This window comes from Phaenicophaeus curvirostris, chromosome 1 (genome assembly GCF_032191515.1).
Source record: "Phaenicophaeus curvirostris isolate KB17595 chromosome 1, BPBGC_Pcur_1.0, whole genome shotgun sequence".
Classification (NCBI taxonomy): domain Eukaryota; kingdom Metazoa; phylum Chordata; class Aves; order Cuculiformes; family Cuculidae; genus Phaenicophaeus; species Phaenicophaeus curvirostris.
In genome coordinates this window covers 102,199,088-102,218,603 of record NC_091392.1, presented here as the reverse complement: position 1 = coordinate 102,218,603, position 19,516 = coordinate 102,199,088, and the positions used below count along the sequence as shown (strand labels likewise).

General features: G+C 36.2%; 1 protein-coding gene across 5 annotated transcripts in view; it reads right to left on the bottom strand.

Annotated features, from left to right (window-relative positions):
- Positions 1–388: 388 nt before the first annotated feature.
- Positions 389–19,516, bottom strand: part of GBE1 (1,4-alpha-glucan branching enzyme 1) — a 161,830-nt gene continuing 142,702 nt past the window's right edge. For 2 of the 5 annotated variants that reach the window (XM_069870145.1, XM_069870113.1), the window contains 3 exons: positions 14,629–14,748; positions 12,848–12,910; positions 389–2,375 (listed from right to left, as the gene is read on the bottom strand). In XM_069870145.1, coding sequence (XP_069726246.1) covers positions 2,319–2,375; positions 12,848–12,910; positions 14,629–14,748 — 240 coding nt within the window. In that variant the 3' untranslated portion in view covers positions 389–2,318. The remainder of the gene's footprint in view (positions 2,376–12,847; positions 12,911–14,628; positions 14,749–19,516) is intronic. The other 3 variants (XR_011338572.1, XM_069870127.1, XM_069870136.1) reach the window with 3 other exon arrangements.

Here is a 19,516-nt window from a genome sequence, read left to right as displayed (position 1 = left end):
AGCAGTTGAATTCCTCTTCGTAATCCATCAGAATACAGACAGCAGGAGAAAAAAAACCACAACCTTTCCATGGGTATTGCAAGGGAAAATTTTCCATCCCTACAGGACAGCTGGAAGCACACTCATCATTAGAATGTAGAGGTGGATTCCAAAAAAACCTTAATTATTATACTTCCTATATTTACATTTTCATCTTGCAAGCTTTGTGATCTACTTTTATTACTCTATTGCCACATAACAGAAAAATGTGTGTAGGACAAATATTTTACCATTCTTGCGGGACTGTTTCAGACTCAATTTTAATATAGGCCAAGATATAATCATCTCCTCCAGTGTTAAGACCACTGTATACTCCTTTTGCAGTACAAACAAGGAAACCAGATATGCATATGTTTTAACCTTCTCAGAGTTTATTTTGCATGTAGTTTTACACAGTTTGTACTTCACATCATACATTGATTCCTTCTCTTGAAAAAAAAGGTTTGACATAGACATTTGCCTTGCATTACATTTGAAACCTGGAACTGGTGCCAGTGAAATAAACAAACCACCCTATAAAACATATTAGATCAATACAATTTAAATATAACATGTATTAGAAGTTGTTCTTTATTTCACTAAAAGGAAAAAAATCTGGAAAAAAAAAAAAAGGAGATAATCAGTTCCAGTTGCTAAAACAGTTCAGTGTATTTTCTTAGAAGTCTCAGTGGAACAGGAATGCTTTTATTAGCCCACTACCAAACAATGATCAAACTGGTGTAGAGGAAAATGAAGCATGATACTAAACAGTATAATGGCAATCAACCACATAAAATTCTCTGTCACACAGAATATAGCAGATAGATGTTACATGGGATATTCATAAAGTTCTTTCTGTGTGAACTTTACCAAAAGACTGTTTCCCATCATGCTGCATTATTCCATCATATCCTGTATTTTACTTCAGAAGTAAGCCACAAGTAAGCATTCCAAGAACTGTGAATAGATTTTCAGTGTTGGCACAACTATTTAGTAATTTACACAACAGTTCACAAAGGAAACTGGGTAAAATTATAACTTGGAAATGATCACAGACATCTTCGTCTTTGGGCACTTTAAAAGTTAGAAAATGCAAATTTGTACAAAAGACATTCATTTCTGAACCAATTCAAATATGATTTTAAATAAATGGAACAAAATAAAGCCTGTCTTGTTAATTTGGTATTAATTTTCCAGAATACTCTGCAATACATTTTCAAATATACAAAATCTTACTCTTTACAAAAAGTTGTAGCTCATGATAGAACTCACTTGAATAATCTTAGCAGCACTCCAGCAATTAACTACCTTGTTTTTTATCGAAAACACACCTTAGTTTGATCACTGTACTTTGAGACTGCTTCTTCATGAGAAGCAATGTTTCAAAAGTTATAAAAGTGCAAGAAGAATATCATGTTCCAAGCTGAAAGGCAGTTTCTGGAAGTAGTGAAATCAGATTTGCAAGGTCCTGACATTAAATAAATGCAATGGGAAGAATAGCATTTTACGTACCTCTTCCAGTGTGGCAACATTGCATCAGTCATCTAAATAAAATATTTGTGCTACAGCTACTTGCCATGTAGCAAGTGAGATGCACTCACTAAGAGATCTGACTGAGAGCAAGTAAGCAACACACACAATAACATCATCAGGTCACCAGTCAATTGGCCTGCTAATTTTGCTGTTCAGTATTTTTGTGCAATTTTAATAAAATAAAAAATAGCAAAGTACAATACTGTCAGATGACCTTCTCATTCATTTGGATAAACATTTCTAATTGCTTAAATGACGTCACTGAAAAAGGGGAGCCTCAAATTAGGTCCCACAAACTGTTAAGGCTGCCTTTTAGCCAAAAACTTCTGTATCATTTAAGCAAACTACTTACTTTTAGTCAGAAGCATTTATAATGAATATTCAAATTCACTATCAAAAAAAAGAGGATTACCAGAAATTACAAACTTCAGAGCAGGATCACTCTTGTTATTCCTGATAAAATTCTGTAAACAACAATTTAATTGAAAATACTTGCTGCTTTGCAATATCTTAAGCATAATTTTTTTACTACTACAACTACAAAACCAACATTTTCCTTTCTGCCTCTTCTGTAAAGACTCCTCAAAGGAGGTTCTGGCAAGTCAAGAGACCTGCAACTAATGCGAATAATAATCTTACATTTTAAACACTTAATATTACTATACTCTGTTTCAGAAAGCTTCCTTAGAGCAAATTTTGTTATACTTAGTACCAGTACAGTGTAACAGCGCTTCTTCCATGACTTGCTTCTTCAGTAATAGTGAACTTCATTTTGGGGTATCTGTATTCTGAAGCACAATAGCCACTCTGCTTGGAATGTACACCTAGTAAAAATATGACAAGAACAAGAACAGCTGAAAAAACTACCAGCCTCACTGAACAGAATTTCTAAATAACAGTATGTGAAAAAACACACATGAAATATTTTAAATGTAAAAAAATGGTCATTCATGCAATGTTGTGGTTCATGTTAATAGTATTTAAAAAGCGATTATCAATTGCTTAGTCCCCAATTACACAAGATAAATTAAAAGTTTAAAAGCAGCTTCATTGTAATCTCTCCTCCTTTAAAAAAAAAAAAAAATCACCATAATATGTTTTAAAGTGGCTACCAGAAGAGGGCCTCATATGATTTAAAATTACTTGGTTCAAAAACCTGAGAACCTGAGGACACCTAGGTCAATAAACCATACAATGATAAATGACAAAATTTCAGAACAGCATTCGAACACTCTTCTGCTGTGAATTAAAGTTGCCCCAAGGTCTATGATGTCATTTCATACAGGTAAATAGCAGCAATATGACACAGTAATGTATTCTTCTCACTCTTGGCATCTACGGAGTTGCAGTGTCTAAGCAATAAAACTCACTCTCAAAACAAGGCAGATTCAAACTCATTAAATTACCGCATTTTGCTTACACTTTTTTTCCTGATTACTGTGAAAAAAAGACCCCAAACATACATAATAAAAAGACTCCTGACAGATCACAAAAGAACTTGTGGCAATACATTTTACCTGACATTCCTTCCAAGCAGAGAAGAGTCACAATCTGAAAACAAGACAGATATGTACTACCTACCAATTACCTCGATATATGGTACTCCATCAATTGTCAACTGTATGAACGTGTTTGCTGATGAAGTCAATAAAAATGCAATTATAAAAGGTAACAAGATTGAATATTACCAGTTTCGTTCTGACATCCTCCTCTTTGGACTATTCTCCAATCCCTGTGGAACGTCTAAAATTCTGTAATTTCAACTATGTTATCTGCAAACTAGAGCTTGATACCATGAAAGGCTTTCATAGTTTTTGAACAGAATAAAGCAATAAAGCGAAAAGCTTTAGGAAAAGGAGAAAAAGGAAAAGAACAGCTGATCTTCATTGAATCAGACAGAGCTATGTCTGATGCTTCTTAAAAGGCAGCAAACACAATGATTTCCCCTAAGGTTCTGGTGATAAATAGCTTCTACAAATCTGTGCAGGAGAGGAAATAATGAAATCAACCAGCTCAGAATGTATAGATAGAGATTTTTAAATTGTGTATTGATAAATTCAGTGATCTGCGTTTGCATGATGATGTGAGAAGGCAGAAGGAACAACCAGTAATATTTTTTTCTAATAAAGAGTGTGTAAAAAGTTACTTCAGTTAAGGGAACAAAAAGTAGCATTAATACAGGTCACAGCAATTCTCAGCTGCATTCTGCTCAATAATATGTCAGATCCTAGGAAGAGTAAATTAGCCTAGGTCCTTTAAAGTCAATTCACGTCAAGTGAGAACCTGAGAGCCGTGTGGAAGAATATGCAAATGATCATATTTAGACTGACAACAGAGATGTTTTCTGTTTGCCATGAATAGAGGGCAACTGTCACCTTATTACTTTAGTTACACATTTTTTTTCCTTACTTGGGCAAATTAAACATGCATTTTAGTGCATCTTTTCTTGCTGGGCTTTTTGCTAAATCACAGAAAAGCCACATATACCAGTACCTCCTAATCTTACCAACTTATTTCAGTGGTCAGTGTAACCACTTCTGAGGCTTAAACAAAATGTGAAGCAACAAAAAAAATCAGGGCATGAACAATGAATAGGTACTAATTATTGATTAAAGCATTAGCAATTAATAAATATGAATATTAATTATTCATTCCACTGCTGTACTATATATATAAAAATATTACACAAGTATTAGATGATCCTTGTTACAAACATATGGGGATTATTCCTTCCCCCGTACCTAACAGTATTTCCAGAAATACTTCAGTACACATGCTCTGGTTTTATTATTTAACTGGACAGAACACACAACATTTGCATGAGGAAGAGAGGAGGAAAAATGTGACCGATATAATTTGAAAGATGGCTTATCTTTCCTGAGGCAAAGTGGAATGTGGAAGATTATCTTCCCAGGATCACAGCAGGTTTTTCGGCCTTCCCAACCCAGATTTCTCATATCCTCTCCAGCTTCTGACACCCCGAATCTGAGAACTTCCTCAGCCCTTCCACTCCAGTAATATTCCTTTTCCTTTAGCAGCTCTCATCTGAACTACCATTCTTTGGGTAACATATCCCTATTAATTCAAACTTATTTTCTCTATACTTTTCCTGAGTGCCCTGAGGTGTACTGAGTAGATAGTGTTCTGACTATAGGCTACAATTCGCCACCAAGTGGTACGATTAGGAAATCAGGGATCCATTACTGACAGGGTAAGTTGAAATGCAAGTATCTTATTGTATATTTGAATCCAAAGAATTTCAAAGATACAAAAACATTTATAATCCATAGCTAAAAGCTAATTAATTAGCACCATAGGCATATTTTAACTGATGTCTTTATCTGATTTAGATTGACTCTGATTGTATGAAATATTTTAATCCACTGAGATGATTGATATTGAAATACATATATGCAGTATCTGGTATTATAGAAATAAATGTGCAATAGCATACAATAAAAGGCTCATATACCCAGATACTGAAACGGCCATGTATTGGATTACTCAGTTCTGTCTTCCTTAAATAATGAAAAGAAAAAAAAAAAGGTAATCACAGTTCTTTTTGCATTTTCTAGGTAATGGATTTTTTTTCCCCTCTCCTTTTTCTGCCTTTTAAGTTATTTAGATAGAAATTATAATGAAGAATTTTAAAGAGAATTCCACACACTGAAATGCATTAATGAAGACATCTCATCTGACACATTAACATGTGTTTGTGACAAACTCCATTCCATTGAACTTAGTATCCAGTATAACCCCAACCTTTTTTAGTCGGGCTGCGACTCAGCAAGTCGATTTCAAATCTTTATTGATGCACAGGATTTCTGTGCAAAATTTTTCTTCATTAATTTTTATGAAGTTTCTGTTAGCTAAATCCTCAAATTTATTGAGATGTGTCTGGATTGGACCACTAACATTCAATTTATCAACCAGTCACCCTAATGCAGGGTTGTCTACAAATCTGGCTGAGGGTATGTTCTGTCTCATGATTCCAGTCAGAGCAGAAGACTCCTAAAGAGTATCAGCCCTGGGAGCACTCCCTAGGACATTCTCCTTGATACTAGCTGACAGCTGGACACTGAGCCCCCGATCTCAAAAACTGCAGCTGTCCAACTAGTTTTTAACCCATGTTACAATGTTCTTTTCCAGCCATATTTCCTCATCTCCTGCGTAAGAAAACTGCGGGAGACAAAGTTGAAAGTCTTACTGCATTGATTGTATTATAGCAACCTCATGCACACAGGTAGAGTAATTTCATCACAGAAAGCAATCTGGATGACTGTACACCTGCCTTTGCTAAATCTGGGTTAGCCTTCTGACTGACCCATCTCGTACACCCCATTTGTTTGGATACGGATTCCAAGAGGAGACGGTCCTTGACCTCTCAAAGGACTATGCGATCCTCAGTCTTCCTTTTCACTTCTTCTACAGCCTTTGTTCAGTTGTCAGAAATTTGTCTAATCAGTATGGTTTTTCACAAATTATTGTCAGCAGCTTTGCAGTCACATCACTGAAATATTTCCAGACCTCTGGATGCACAGCTTTTATCTAGGATCTATAAGATATCCCTAACCTATTGCTCTGCTACTTTCTTTGCAACAGTGTACTGGCACACAAATGGGTCTGAGGGCAGGTGTAAAAGGCGTTGAATACTCCTGAACTCTCCATAGTGCCCATCACAGGTCTGACTCCTCCCTTTTTCAGGGAACATGCATTTTTTTTCTTAAGCTGCTTTTGCTATTAGCAGAATCCCCTTCTTGCCACTCTTTATATCTCTAGCAAGTTTATATACATCGTACATGGCCTGATATATATATTTATCTATAGATAGATAGGTATAGTGAAAGTAGATAGAGCTGTCCTGACTAAAATAGTCATAGGAAACTAGGTATTCATCAGCAAAAGACATTATCAGAGACATGTGGGTTTTTGTTCTTCTGTACCCTAGAACAGTCTCAGAAGTTTATTCTTGTCTTCCTTCTTCCTTTTCATATGCTGTTGCTGAATTATATACTTCCAATTACCAGCTTCAGTTCTATTGATCTCTGTTCTTCTAACCTGCTTCTTTCTGATCTCAAGTTTCACCCCATTCATGTCTCCTTCAACATTTCACAAGGCTCATGTGATGAACATGAACAGAAGTGAAAGCCTCAAGTACAAAATACTAAAGAGAATACATTCATAGCCAATCAGCATCTTGACTATCATTCAGTCAAATAATTCTCTGAACTTCTCTTCTGTTTCAATCTTTTTGTGTTCTTCTAATTTGCCCTTCCCAGCTCTTTCCTCCTAACAAGCTGCTTATCCACATTGGAAAAGGTCTCAGAATGCCAAAACTACTTGCTGAAAGCAGGATCAGCTATGAGGTCAGACCAGGTTAATCGGGGCTTTAGATAACTCTTTAGATATCTATATTCTTTATTATGTCAGGTCCTCTAAGGTGTCACACAAATGCCACTATTTTAGGAAACCATGAAGACATCTAAAACCACACATAGGAAGACTAATGAGACCTCTTCTGCTGAGGGGGTGGAATACAGTAAAGGGAGAACATTGGACATGTTTGAGATACAGTTAGGATGACTCATTTGTTAATTTAAATTTTTAACAAAGTTAATGTTCAAATGTTTAGTCATCAAACTTTCACTGATCCTCTTTTTATCCTCAATGGAGTATTCAGTAGGAATGAAGTGGGATAATTGCAGTTGACCTCACAGGCAGATATTCTAACAGAGAGGATGATGGAAGATAGGAATGTTGTTAGTAAGTCTTATACATACAAAACTGTTTTTTTTATTACCTCTGACTTTTTTATATAGCACGTCCATTTAGACTATGATGCTGTTACTCTGTCTGGAACTAGCCAAATCCCACACAGATAAATGTTTCTGGCACTGAAATAGTATAGCCATACTATTGGAGATAAATACATACAGAAATATAGAGATAAATGCATACAGAGATAAATACAGATAAGTGATTAAAAACCACATTTATTACAATCAACCTGTTTTCCACCAACACACCTGTTGTTCTAACAAGATCATAGTCTATTCACATAGGCTATCTCACAAAAAGGGAAATAAACAACTAGTACTCCTATTACTTACCAGAAACATAAAAAACTTTTCAGCTGTACAAATGCTTACTCTTTGAGAGGTTTGTTTTTTTTTTCCTATAGGTATCCATGCAATTTCAAGAAACCATGTTAGCAAAACTCATAATACAGGGATACCAAATACAGGAAGCACCTGTGAACAACAGCAGCTATAAGCACAAATCTCACTTTACATACTTTGGGAGAGAGCTACAATACACAGCAATCTCCAAATGCATCTAAAACACTACAAGCATGAGGTTCTGCAAATGACAACTGCTACTTTCATATCTGTCAGACTAGATTCAGTACCAGGTGCAAGCACAACTGAAATTGGCTGAAACTGCAATGAACTACTCTTCATCCCACTCAGGTCTGGAAAACACCAAGGCCTAAAAATCATTTCAAGGTCATTTTACAACAGATGGGAGAATTATTGGAACTCAGAGCTGGATCAGGCACTGCAGAAAAATATTTGATAGTGCATATTGCAGCTGGTAGATGCAGAAGGCAATGTCACAGGAGTCTGTGCCAACATTTTCCCAAACTTTTAATTAAAATGAGGGCTTTAGACAATCTCACGTCTCTGTATCACTACTAATTGTCAGACACTGACACTATTCTGAGAATATAATTAACCATCAAAGAATAAAATACATGATAGCTTTTGCTTTCTGACTGTAACTTGTTATACTAAGCCTCAGACATTTCAGTTTTCATTTTACTAGATATTGCATATGACAAAAAAGGTATGCTTAAAATAATGTGAAATTCTGCCCTCAAATTTGTTTTTTATTTTATAGCTGTGCAGCATGAATATGCAGAAAATAATTTCTTAGACTGTCTTGCTTCATTTATGCAAAATCAATCCATATACTTTAAAGGCTGTACCTCAAAATTTCTCCTCTATTATCTTTCTCCTCTATTATCTTCTCCTCTATTATCTATTATTGCTGGATGAGGGAAAGGCTGTGGATGTGGTCTTCCTGGACTTCAGCAAAGCCTTTGACACAGTTTCTCACAGCATTCTGCTTCAGAAACTGTCAGCCTCTGGCCTGGACAGGCGCACACTCTCCTGGGTGGAAAACTGGTTGGATGGCCGGGCCCAGAGAGTGGTGGGAAATGGTGTGAAATCCAGCTGGAGGCCAGTGACAAGTGGGGTTCCCCAGGGCTTGGTGCTGGGTCCAGCCCTGTTCAATGTCTTCATCAATGATCTGGATGAAGGCATTGAGTGCACCCTTAGCAAGTTTGCGGATGACACTAAGCTGGCTGGAAGTGTCGATCTGCTGGAGGGTAGGGAGGCTCTGCAAAGGGATCTGGACAGGCTGGACCGCTGGGCAGAGTCCAATGGCATGAGGTTTAACAAGGCCAAATGCCGGGTCCTGCACTTGGGGCACAACAACCCTATGCAGTGCTACAGACTAGGAGAAGTCTGGCTAGAAAGCTGCCTGGAGGAGAGGGACCTGGGGGTGTTTGTTGACAGTGACTGAACATGAGCCAGCAGTGTGCCCAGGTGGCCAAGAAGGCCAATGGCATCTTGGCTTGTATCAGAAACGGTGTGACCAGCAGGTCCAGGGAGGTTATCCTCCCTCTGTACTCGGCACTGGTGAGACCGCTCCTCGAATACTGTGTTCAGTTCTGGGCCCCTCACCACAAGAAGGATGTTGAGGCTCTGGAGAGAGTCCAGAGAAGGGCAACAAAGCTGGTGAAGGGGCTGGAGAACAGGCCTTATGAGGAGCGGCTGAGAGAGCTGGGGTTGTTTAGCCTGGAGAAGAGGAGGCTGAGGGGAGACCTCATTGCTCTCTACAACTACCTGAAAGGAGGTTGTAGAGAGGAGGGTGCTGGCCTCTTCTTCCAAGTGACAGGGGACAGGACAAGAGGGAATGGCCTCAAGCTCCGCCAGGGGAGGTTTAGGCTAGATGATAGGAAAAAATTCTTTACAGAAAGGGTCATTGGGCACTGGAACAGGCTGCCCAGGGAGGTGGTTGAGTCACCTTCCCTGGAGGTGTTTAAGGCACGGGTGGATGAGGTGCTGAGGGATATGGTTTAGTGTTTGATGGGAACGGTTGGACTCGATGATCTGGTGGGTCTCTTCCAACCTGGTTATTCTGTGATTCTGTGATTCTGTGATTCTTCTGCACTCTTTCTTCAGGTAAATAAAAAAAAAAAATGTTTAAAGAAAATGACTAACAGAAAAACTTTGGAATCAGTATACTTACTTGTGGTTTCAAGAAGTCAAATGATCAATATGAGCAAATGAATTCACAAGTCTTAATCATCAAGAGGTGAAAAACACAAAAGAGTTTGCTAGTATTAAAGTCTTATTGATTTCTCTAGTTAAAACAGTTAAATTTTTCTAACTACAAGCATTCTTTCATGTAATTTGTGTATCTGTGCATGGCAGGGAAGATGACAGTTAAATACCACATCAGTCCCTTAAAATTCAATATATAAATCCTTATTATCAAAGTTATTCAAATGAATATTTTCAACACTAAGGTCACTAAAAGCTTCTAGAGCATTTCAGTTTATGTAAGTATTTTCATTTGTCAATAGATTCAAGGAAGCCGTAAGTTGCCCTTTGACATTAACTAGTATCCACTAAGGTCAAGGTTAAAAACCTAACCCAGTAATATGGATAATCTTAAAATAAACTATATAATTTCACTTTCATTTATTATAAGAACATTATATCAGCGGATGTTAAAAATAGAATCAGAAAAGAAACAGTATTGGGGACAGGGAGAAAGGGATACATTGACATCTATTTTAAACTAAAAGAGGATAGGTTTAGACTAGATATAGGGAAGGAATTTTTTACAATGAGGGTTCTGAAACACTGGAGCAGGTTGCCCAGAGAGGTGGTAGATGCCCCTTCCCTGGAAACGTTCAGGGTCAGGTTGGACGGGGCTCTGAGCAACGTGGTCTAGTTGAAGGTGTCCCTGCTCAGTGCCAGGGGAGTTGGACTAGATAACCTTTAAAGGTCTCTTCCAACCCAAACCATTCCATGATATGATAGGAATGGTTGGACTCAATGACCCAGTGGGTCCTTTCCAACCTAGTGATTCTATGATTCTATGATTCTATTTATTTTTTTAACTAATTGGAACGAACTACAGAAAAAGGAAATCTACAAAAGCTGAAATACGTTAAACAATTATACTTCTCAGTAAACTGCATACTACTTCATCAATCACAGAATCATAGAATAACCAGGTTGGAAGAGACCCACCGGATCATCGAGTCCAACCATTCCTATCAAACACTAAACCATGCCCCTTAGCACCTCATCCACCCGTGCCTTAAACACCTCCAGGGAAGGTGACTCAACCACCTCCCTAGGCAGCCTGTTCCAGTGCCCAATGACCCTTTCTGTAAAGAATTTTTTCCTAATGTCCAGCCTAAATCTCCCCTGGCGGAGCTTGAGGCCATTCCCTCTTGTCCTGTCCCCTGTCACTTGGGAGAAGAGGCCAGCACCCTCCTCTCTACAACGTCCTTTCAGGTAGTTGTAGAGAGCAATGAGGTCTCCCCTCAGCCTCCTCTTCTCCAGGCTAAACAACCCCAGCTCTCTCAGCCGCTCCTCGTAAGACCTGCTCTCCAGCCCCCTCAACAGCTTTGTTGCTCTTCTCTGGACTCGCTCCAGAGCCTCAACATCCTTCTTGTGGCACAACATACTCTGCAATATTCCGTTTAGTTTGCTTATTACTAAGTTCTGTTGATACTCAGTATCAAAGAATAAACCCCAACATTTTCATATAAATCCCAACTTCTGGTGGTACAAAAATACTAAAACTATGAGGCAAAATATTGATATCAAGGTGTATTTTACAGTAAAATTTAGTGAGGTTTGATACTTCAGAAAAGACTGACAAAACATTTTGAATGATGAAGGTTATTCAAAAAGATTGTTTTTCTTCTCTTTCACTGCCCCTAATCCAAGTTCCACATCCAACTACAACAACCAAGTAAGGTATCAACAAATGACTTCGTATATAAAGGGACACTAGATTCTGATAGGAGTTAAGTGTGTGTGTGTAGCACTTAATTTACATCTTGCAAAGAGATAAGACATATGCAAAATTGAAGTTTTACAACATCACTGAAAAAGCACACAAATTTATAAAACATATCTTGAAAAGACTATTAAGAGAATATCACAATGGAAATGTAAAAAGAAACGGTGGCAAGAAGAATCAATTTTTACTATGACAGAGTGATTAGCAGCTTATTATTAGAAAGTTTGATTAGGTGGAAAGTTATGTATGTTTCATATATTTGTTAACAATCCAGAACAGAGCAAACAGTAAAATGAAAAAAAAAAAATTATAATCATTATTTAAATTGTTCATATTACAAAGGACTTTTTTGCACATCTTTCCATGTAGTTTTCAAGGTGTGTCTGGTGATTTTGAAATCTGACCCTCTACAGCATTACTAAACAAATCTGAATCATCAGCAGCAAAATTTTTTAATGTAGCCTCTAGCAGTGCTTACAAAGCTTATTCTTCATCCAGGGTTCTTCATTCCAGGAATTTCATATCTCCTTTCTTCTCATTTTGCAATGTCACTTAGAATATTTCTTTTATTAGGTGATGTTTCTAGAATGAATCATGTCACATCTATTCTATTTTCGTAACACATTTGTGAGCTATTTAAGCTTGACTTGAGCAGCAGAATTATTGCACGTGATTTCATTTTTTTATAGCTCTCTGGGCATGTTTTGCTGACATTGTTTACTCATAAACCTTAAGGAAGGTGCATCTGTTATTAAATACCCTATTTCTTTGAAGCCTGCTGTGGAGGAGGAACTAAAGTTTTTGAAACAAGAAACTTAAGTCTCATGTGCTATATAAAGAGAATAAAATAATTTCAAGAGCAGGAAAAGAGTCTTTATGAGTTTACTAAAGTGGCATCATATGTTTTTTTGAGAAGAAATCTGAGGAGAAGACTTCTACTTGGATTTAGAAACTTGGAGACTAAAGCAACTCTCAAGGATAACTACCCAAGAACGGGGATGTAAATTGCTATTTAAAAAAAAAACAACAACATTGCTGTTATATTGTAAAATAGCAGCTCGAGGTATTTACTGTAACTTTTGTCCTTTTTTACTTGGAGTTTTATCTTGCAGAATTTAGCCAGGTTTTCTAGATCTTTGTCCCTGAATTACTTTTACTTGGTGTTCTTCTACTAACATTTTACCTTTATGAGGTGCTTGTGGCATCTTCTGGGGTGTTGGCTGAAGGTGGTCTGTGAATTGGATTGCTGAAGGACATAAAAGAAAGTTAATGTGACCTACACTGCTGGGTGTCTTTCTGACCCTGAAGAGCCATTGCCATGCCACAGTTTATGCCACTAAAGTGCATTTGCTGCTTTGCTTGTCACATGCTTTATCTTCCACATGCTCCTAGCAAACTGCATCTTCACATTTTGTTGCATTTTTTTCTGCCTTGAATGACTTGCATTCACCATTTAGGAGTCCGAAAGTGAAATATACATTCCAAATTACAGTTAATTGGCTTGCAAAAGTTATGTTAGTATAGATCATTAAGATGCTCTCCAGTCACCAAAGCAAAATATTTGAATTGGACATACAAAGCAAGACTTCTGGAAGCATTAATTTGCCACATAACCTCCATAAACGGAATCTTAAAGCTTTATTTTTTATGTGTGCAAACCAGGATAGATAGTCACCCACACTACGAGGGCATTGTCACACACAGATACTTTTAGAGAAATGTTCCCAAGATCCTTTACACCAAGCACGATGAAAGCATAAGAATTCTTTCATGTAATGAAACTATCTTAAAGCAAGCAAATGAAAGAAATGCCAGTTCCCTGAATACAATGAAATAGTGAGTGTGAGTGAGAGATAGATTAAAAGTGACAATATTTCTCAGGAGCTTAGATCTCATGAGAGATGTTAAGATATGACACTAGAAACTGATGTCTCCATCTGTCATGAAAGAGAAGCAACCCACACACATCAGTCAGATACTCAGTTTTTGTGGCCAGTTAATATTACAAGTGTATGTGTGTTATGTACCTATGCATAGAGATACATACCCCTTCACTCACATATATATATTCTAAACATGAAAATCTAGGCAGCACTATAAGTGTTCTCAGAACTTTTTCAGTGAACTCGGCCTTGATTCATGGCCTTTTTGAATCTTATTACATTTTCGTTGTGAACAGGTCCACAGACACACATATGTGAATACACGTCTAACGTATGGGAAATACGTGTATATATGCATACATATGCATACATATGCATATATAAGGAATGGAAAATGACATTTTAAAATTGTTAATTCTGGTAAGTGATTATGATTTCAAGATTAAAGTTTTTGTTAGTCATGGTCTCAGCTAACAGAAATTGTATGGAAGGATACACCTCTCACTTAATTTGAAGTAATTTGTGGTAAAGTCTTTATCCATTATTCATACCACTTTAGGTACTGGAAATTCTTGATGTGAGCAGAGAGGGTCTGTTCTGCTTTGCAAAGTTTTTCTGTAAACTGAGTTGGCAATGGATAATTTGCACTAATTCATGTTTTTGGAGTTAAGAAAATGATTTTGAGAAAGCAACACAAGAAACAGTTTCTACAGAGCTTTAATAACAAAGCAAGCATGAAGATGGGAGTTTCTCAGACATGAAAATGAAGAAAACTATATTCCAAATGACAATTCAAAAGCACATTAGAAGGTTTTCATGCATGTTGGCAGGGAATGTGTGCCAGACACTGCAAGACTACATGCAAATTTAAATGTAATGTCAAAAGAAAAAAAAATCAGTTAGCACTGATAGGTCATAATCGAATCATAACATTGTCAACTCTGCTGTAGTCATACAAAGGATAACTTCAGAAGACATATTTACCACAACCCAAATATTCCTGAAATAGATGTCATATTTGTCAAAAGAATTTCTAAAAGTTACTCAGATGAAAGCGGATTAAAAAAAAAGTCTTACTTACCATAAGTGAATTAGGTCGATAATTGTGAGGATACTCTTCAGAGAAGTACTCTGTACTGTGGTCCAGCCTTTCATGTCCTCCATATTCTGCAGCATCAGAATCCAGAAGGATTTTATACTTAGAAAGTACTGTTAAGGAGTTATGCCAAACTACTGTTAGGTGGCAAATATATGAAAGCAAAAAATCTGAAAGAACTCCTGCAACATAATTCATGCTAATGTACACAAGGAAATAAACAGAAAAAATTAAGAAAATATATAGTAGGAAAATAGAATATAAAGAAGCTGTATGGCATTTTGTTGTGAAAACTTCATCTTGGCATAGTGACTCCTAGTAAATAAAGCACCTTCAAGCTTCTTCTGGAATCTTCCATGAATTATATGTTTACAGTAGTACAGTAGATACGCATATCACTTTATGTGATGGACTAGACTAAAAATGCAGCACTGAACAAGTGGATTTGAATTGCATGTAATAAGTTACATAATTGTGACCATCAAAATCACAAACAGCGTTTAGCAATATTTTGCAGTTTGCCAGAATCTGATCAAGCATTAATCAGAAAAGCATATAATTTCACAGAAACTCTTTTTCGAGTTTTTTTCTGAAAAAAGCTTGAATTATTACAGCAGAAGTACAAAAGAAAGCTTACCTTTAATGGACCTTTTAAGAGACAAATATTCTGACTGAATTTGTTAAAACGAGGCGAGTTATTTAACTAAGTGTAACAATGAGCTCAAATACCTGTATAGATACTTAAAAGGATTTAAATGGATTTAGTAAAAAAATAAAACATAAAATAAAAACATTAAAAAAGGTAAAGAACAGAAAAACTCAGAAAATGTAAGGAAATATATGGGGAAATCAAGAGCTAACACATATTCAGACATAAATTTCTTATTATTACCATCAATAAATTAAATGTTTTAATTTTATGAATATTTCAGTACCTTTAAATTTCTTTTTCGCACATAAATAAAATATCCTTTTCTGTTTGAAGTTGCAATAGAAAGCCTCAATCTCCACTCCCCACCTTCCAAAACATTAAAACATACACAGAAGGAAATAACGGTGGTCTATAATCCACAATCTACTTCCTTTATTTTAAGCCATGGAAGTATCTTATTTTGCTAGAGCCTGTATTTAATAGGATTATGGAAGAGTGAAGCAACACTTGTTCAGTCAGTGGCTCTTAAAGTGCTCTTGGCCTTCTGCGCTTGCTCAGCCTTTTGAAAATAGACCTCCAAAAAATCTACATATTTGGATATTAACAAAATTTTTTATTTAACTCTTAATAGTACTCTCTTTCTATGAAATTAATTTAGGAAGTTTCCCAATCACCACAGTCTTACTGATTTAAATCTCTAGCAATAAGAAAGACAGTTTGAAGCATGACAACACCAAAGGAAGTCTAAACTAAAAGTAACTGCAATTTTACACTGAGATCATAGAATGATAGAAAGATTTGGATATTTCAGTTTAGAAGGTTTTACAGGTTTTGGTGACACAAGGTAAGGAAGAGGAAAAATAGATGCACATGATAAAAAACTCTATCCATTATCTACCAAATTATTAATGCTAAGTAATCTCTTCCCCACAAGTATCTGCAGCAAAATGAAAGGTTCAGAACTGCCAAAATCATCACATTCTCTGCAACATCTTTGTGTTTGTTAACTTTTTTCTTCAAAAAAGTTAGAAAAAATATACTTTGCCAGTCTTAGTCCTCAATGCCTTATATACACACAACACTCCCTTTGAATCACAATTACCATTCGTTTGTTGTCATGTACAACATACAAAAATACAAACTACAGCTTCTAGTTACTCTCTCTCATGCACTTTCAAACTCAGCACCAGCAATGGCTGCTACTATTCCACTGTATATCTTATGATCAAGGCAGGGGAATGTCTCCATAAAGCATTTCATTCTTTGCTTCTGTGATCTACACTATAAGCTAAATCTAATAATTTATTGATGTTGCTGAAAAGCTCTGACATCTTTAATGATTCCTTTATTTACAGCAAATGAAACTGTTATTTGCTATGCTAATTTTAAAACAATTTATCCCACTTCCTTAATCTAGGCTATAAAAGTACAACTAGTAGTGTTCTCTCTAACACTAAAGTTAGTACCACTACCTCTCCATACCTCGCAATGGCATAAATATTTGGCATAAACACTATCAACTAGACCCTAAATAATGAGGTCTAAAATAACTGTAAGATGTTCATGAATTAGACATTTCTTGGGGAAAACTAATTGGTTTGGTAAACATGCCCATTTGCCTTCATCTTAAACCTAACAGAAAAAGCCACTTTACACATTCAAGAATTCAGTGAGCATACACATCTTTTTTAAAGACTACTTTCATAAATACATTAAACAGCTGTGCATTTTAATGAAGGACTTTTGCAGTGAGATTTTTTTTTATGTTTCAGAAACAGAGTGCTGGAAATATTAACCTGCACTTCGGCTGAAAAAAAGCCTGATTCACGTTCAGTTTGATGCTCTGGCTATATTTCCTAACCACTACAGTGGAGCAGAGTAGCTAAAGCATTGAACTCTTATATAGATAGAGCTGGAAATGGAAAGGCTGTCATTATCTACCATGTTAATTACTGAATTACTATGCTTTTATGATGTTTTGAAATACATATTTTTATGCAATTTTTAAATTTAATTTTACACATGTTTAATGACACACAAAACACCACTAAGTAAATGCAAATCATAAAATAGGATAATTTGTATTTTGTTCCTCAACCCTTACTATTGATAAAAGAATCCAAGCGCTATTTGTGAGGGTGATGGTCCAGCATAATAAAAAGCTTTGCAGAAAAGCAGATAAGAAATTCTACTGACTGGTTGTAAAACAATGTAAGGCTTACCGAGTCTTCTAAGGAGACTGGTCTTTTCCGTATGGTCTAGTTTGACTCACGTAAACATCTATCACAGATCAAGTACATTTGAATAACATTATGTACATCGGGCCCTTTGTATTAAATATAACAGCCCTTGTACACAGATTACCTATGTGACAGGTTACCCATAAAGTTAGAAGGGTAACCAAACATATACAGAAAAACTGTAGGTGATCCGGATGGTTTTATCTTCATCCTTTCATAATCTGTTTTAAAATCAGGATTAGGAACTGTTATAGTTTTAATTTCATTTCACAATGGAATGTTTAAGCACTCATACTTCTGGTTTGTTGTTCCTCTCCAGGCGTACCCGGAGAACATGGCTGTGTGTGTAAAGACTTATTTTCTTTCAAACTCATATGTAATTTAGCTCTCATTTTCTCACTGCACTTCTCAACCTACAAAAGAACATGTAATAAGATCTCATTTTTATCCCTTGCTACCATTTCTTGGTTAAAAGCAAAAGGATATAGTTCTGACGATACAGATAGGACAAAGATAAAACTACAGACCGAAAAGGTCAAAAACTGTGGTGAAGCACAAAATGTTTTTGCCCATCTAAGATGAAAATCTCCTTAGTCTTGTTTTAGAAACTAGTACACAAGCAGCTTACATCTGGATGATATTTATTATTGTAATAAATGAATTCTCAGATGTCAGGTTGAATAAACTAGCAAAGCAATACAGAATAGCTCAAACTAGCATGTAACAGCTGAATATACAAGTTTTTCCAACTTTGCTCATTAAAAAAAAAGTCACTCTAAGTCAATAACATAGAAGACTTATGAAGTGTGGACTAGAAACCTATCATTAATGTACCAAGATTTGTTATACTACTTTGACTTAGAAAATTAAACACAAAAATAGCTCCTCCTGGCTATTTTTTTTTTTTTTCAGTACTTTGGTAATTCAGAATTGGAAACTACACAAGGTAAAATATGAAGTTCTCAGACGCAGGTCTCACATTTTAATTGAAACTTTCATAGTTATCAATCATCATCAGAACTGCAAGTGCCCTTAAATACACCAGTAAAATAAATACGATCTGAAATTACACTATTTCTTTATTTAGGCAATCTTTTTTTTTTCAGGCACAACCAGAGATTCAGATATATATCATGATAATTTTCTCTAGGTGAATCTGTCTCAGACCCTCCTTGGTTTCACTTTGTGAACTTACTATATTGCCTGGGTAGTGTTTTGCTCACCACATGGTTATTTTAAGAGAAAATTAAAATACAATTAATTTAATTCAGCGTAGTTCATAGAAGAGTTAATCCACCTCTTTTTCCTAAAGCATAAACTGTCTGTGCACAGAATTAGAGATACAATGTACAAAAAATCAAGTGCAATGTGCAAAGTGCCCTTTTGTTGACCATAAGTGACTTCTCTTGTACACTTTGACATACACATTGAACTACGAGCGGAGAGCCAGTCATGGAACATGCTTAACTTCAGTGGTACAGCTGCCAGACAGAAAGAAAGTACATACTGTACTTCACACTGCTCCATGCATTCCCTGGATTCTCACGTTCAATGTGAGCGACTAGGAAAATCAGAAGGCATGCCTACCTTGATATTTAAGACTGGCTTGGGAGTACATTTATGGAGCAATTCTCCTCCTCACTAACCCTTACCATGTTCAGGTTCATGATTCAGAGTCAGTTTCTGTGGGTGTGGAGGAGTTTTTTTGGGAGACAGGAGGTGTCATGGGTTTGGGGTTTGGGTTTTTTTGTGTTTTGGTTGTTTTTTTCTTTTTTAACATTTACTCATTTTTAAGAACTTTTCTGATAGAAATAACACAACAAGCTGTGAAAAGCTACTATTCAGAACAACTGCTGCTAAAAAAACACTAGTTAATTAGAGGTGAGAGCTCACCTAGGCAAGAAGTGACCTTCATTTACCACAGGAGTTTACTCACAGAAGTTTAGGGCACAGTGTAGTAAGGAAGTCAGAAGAAAGAAAA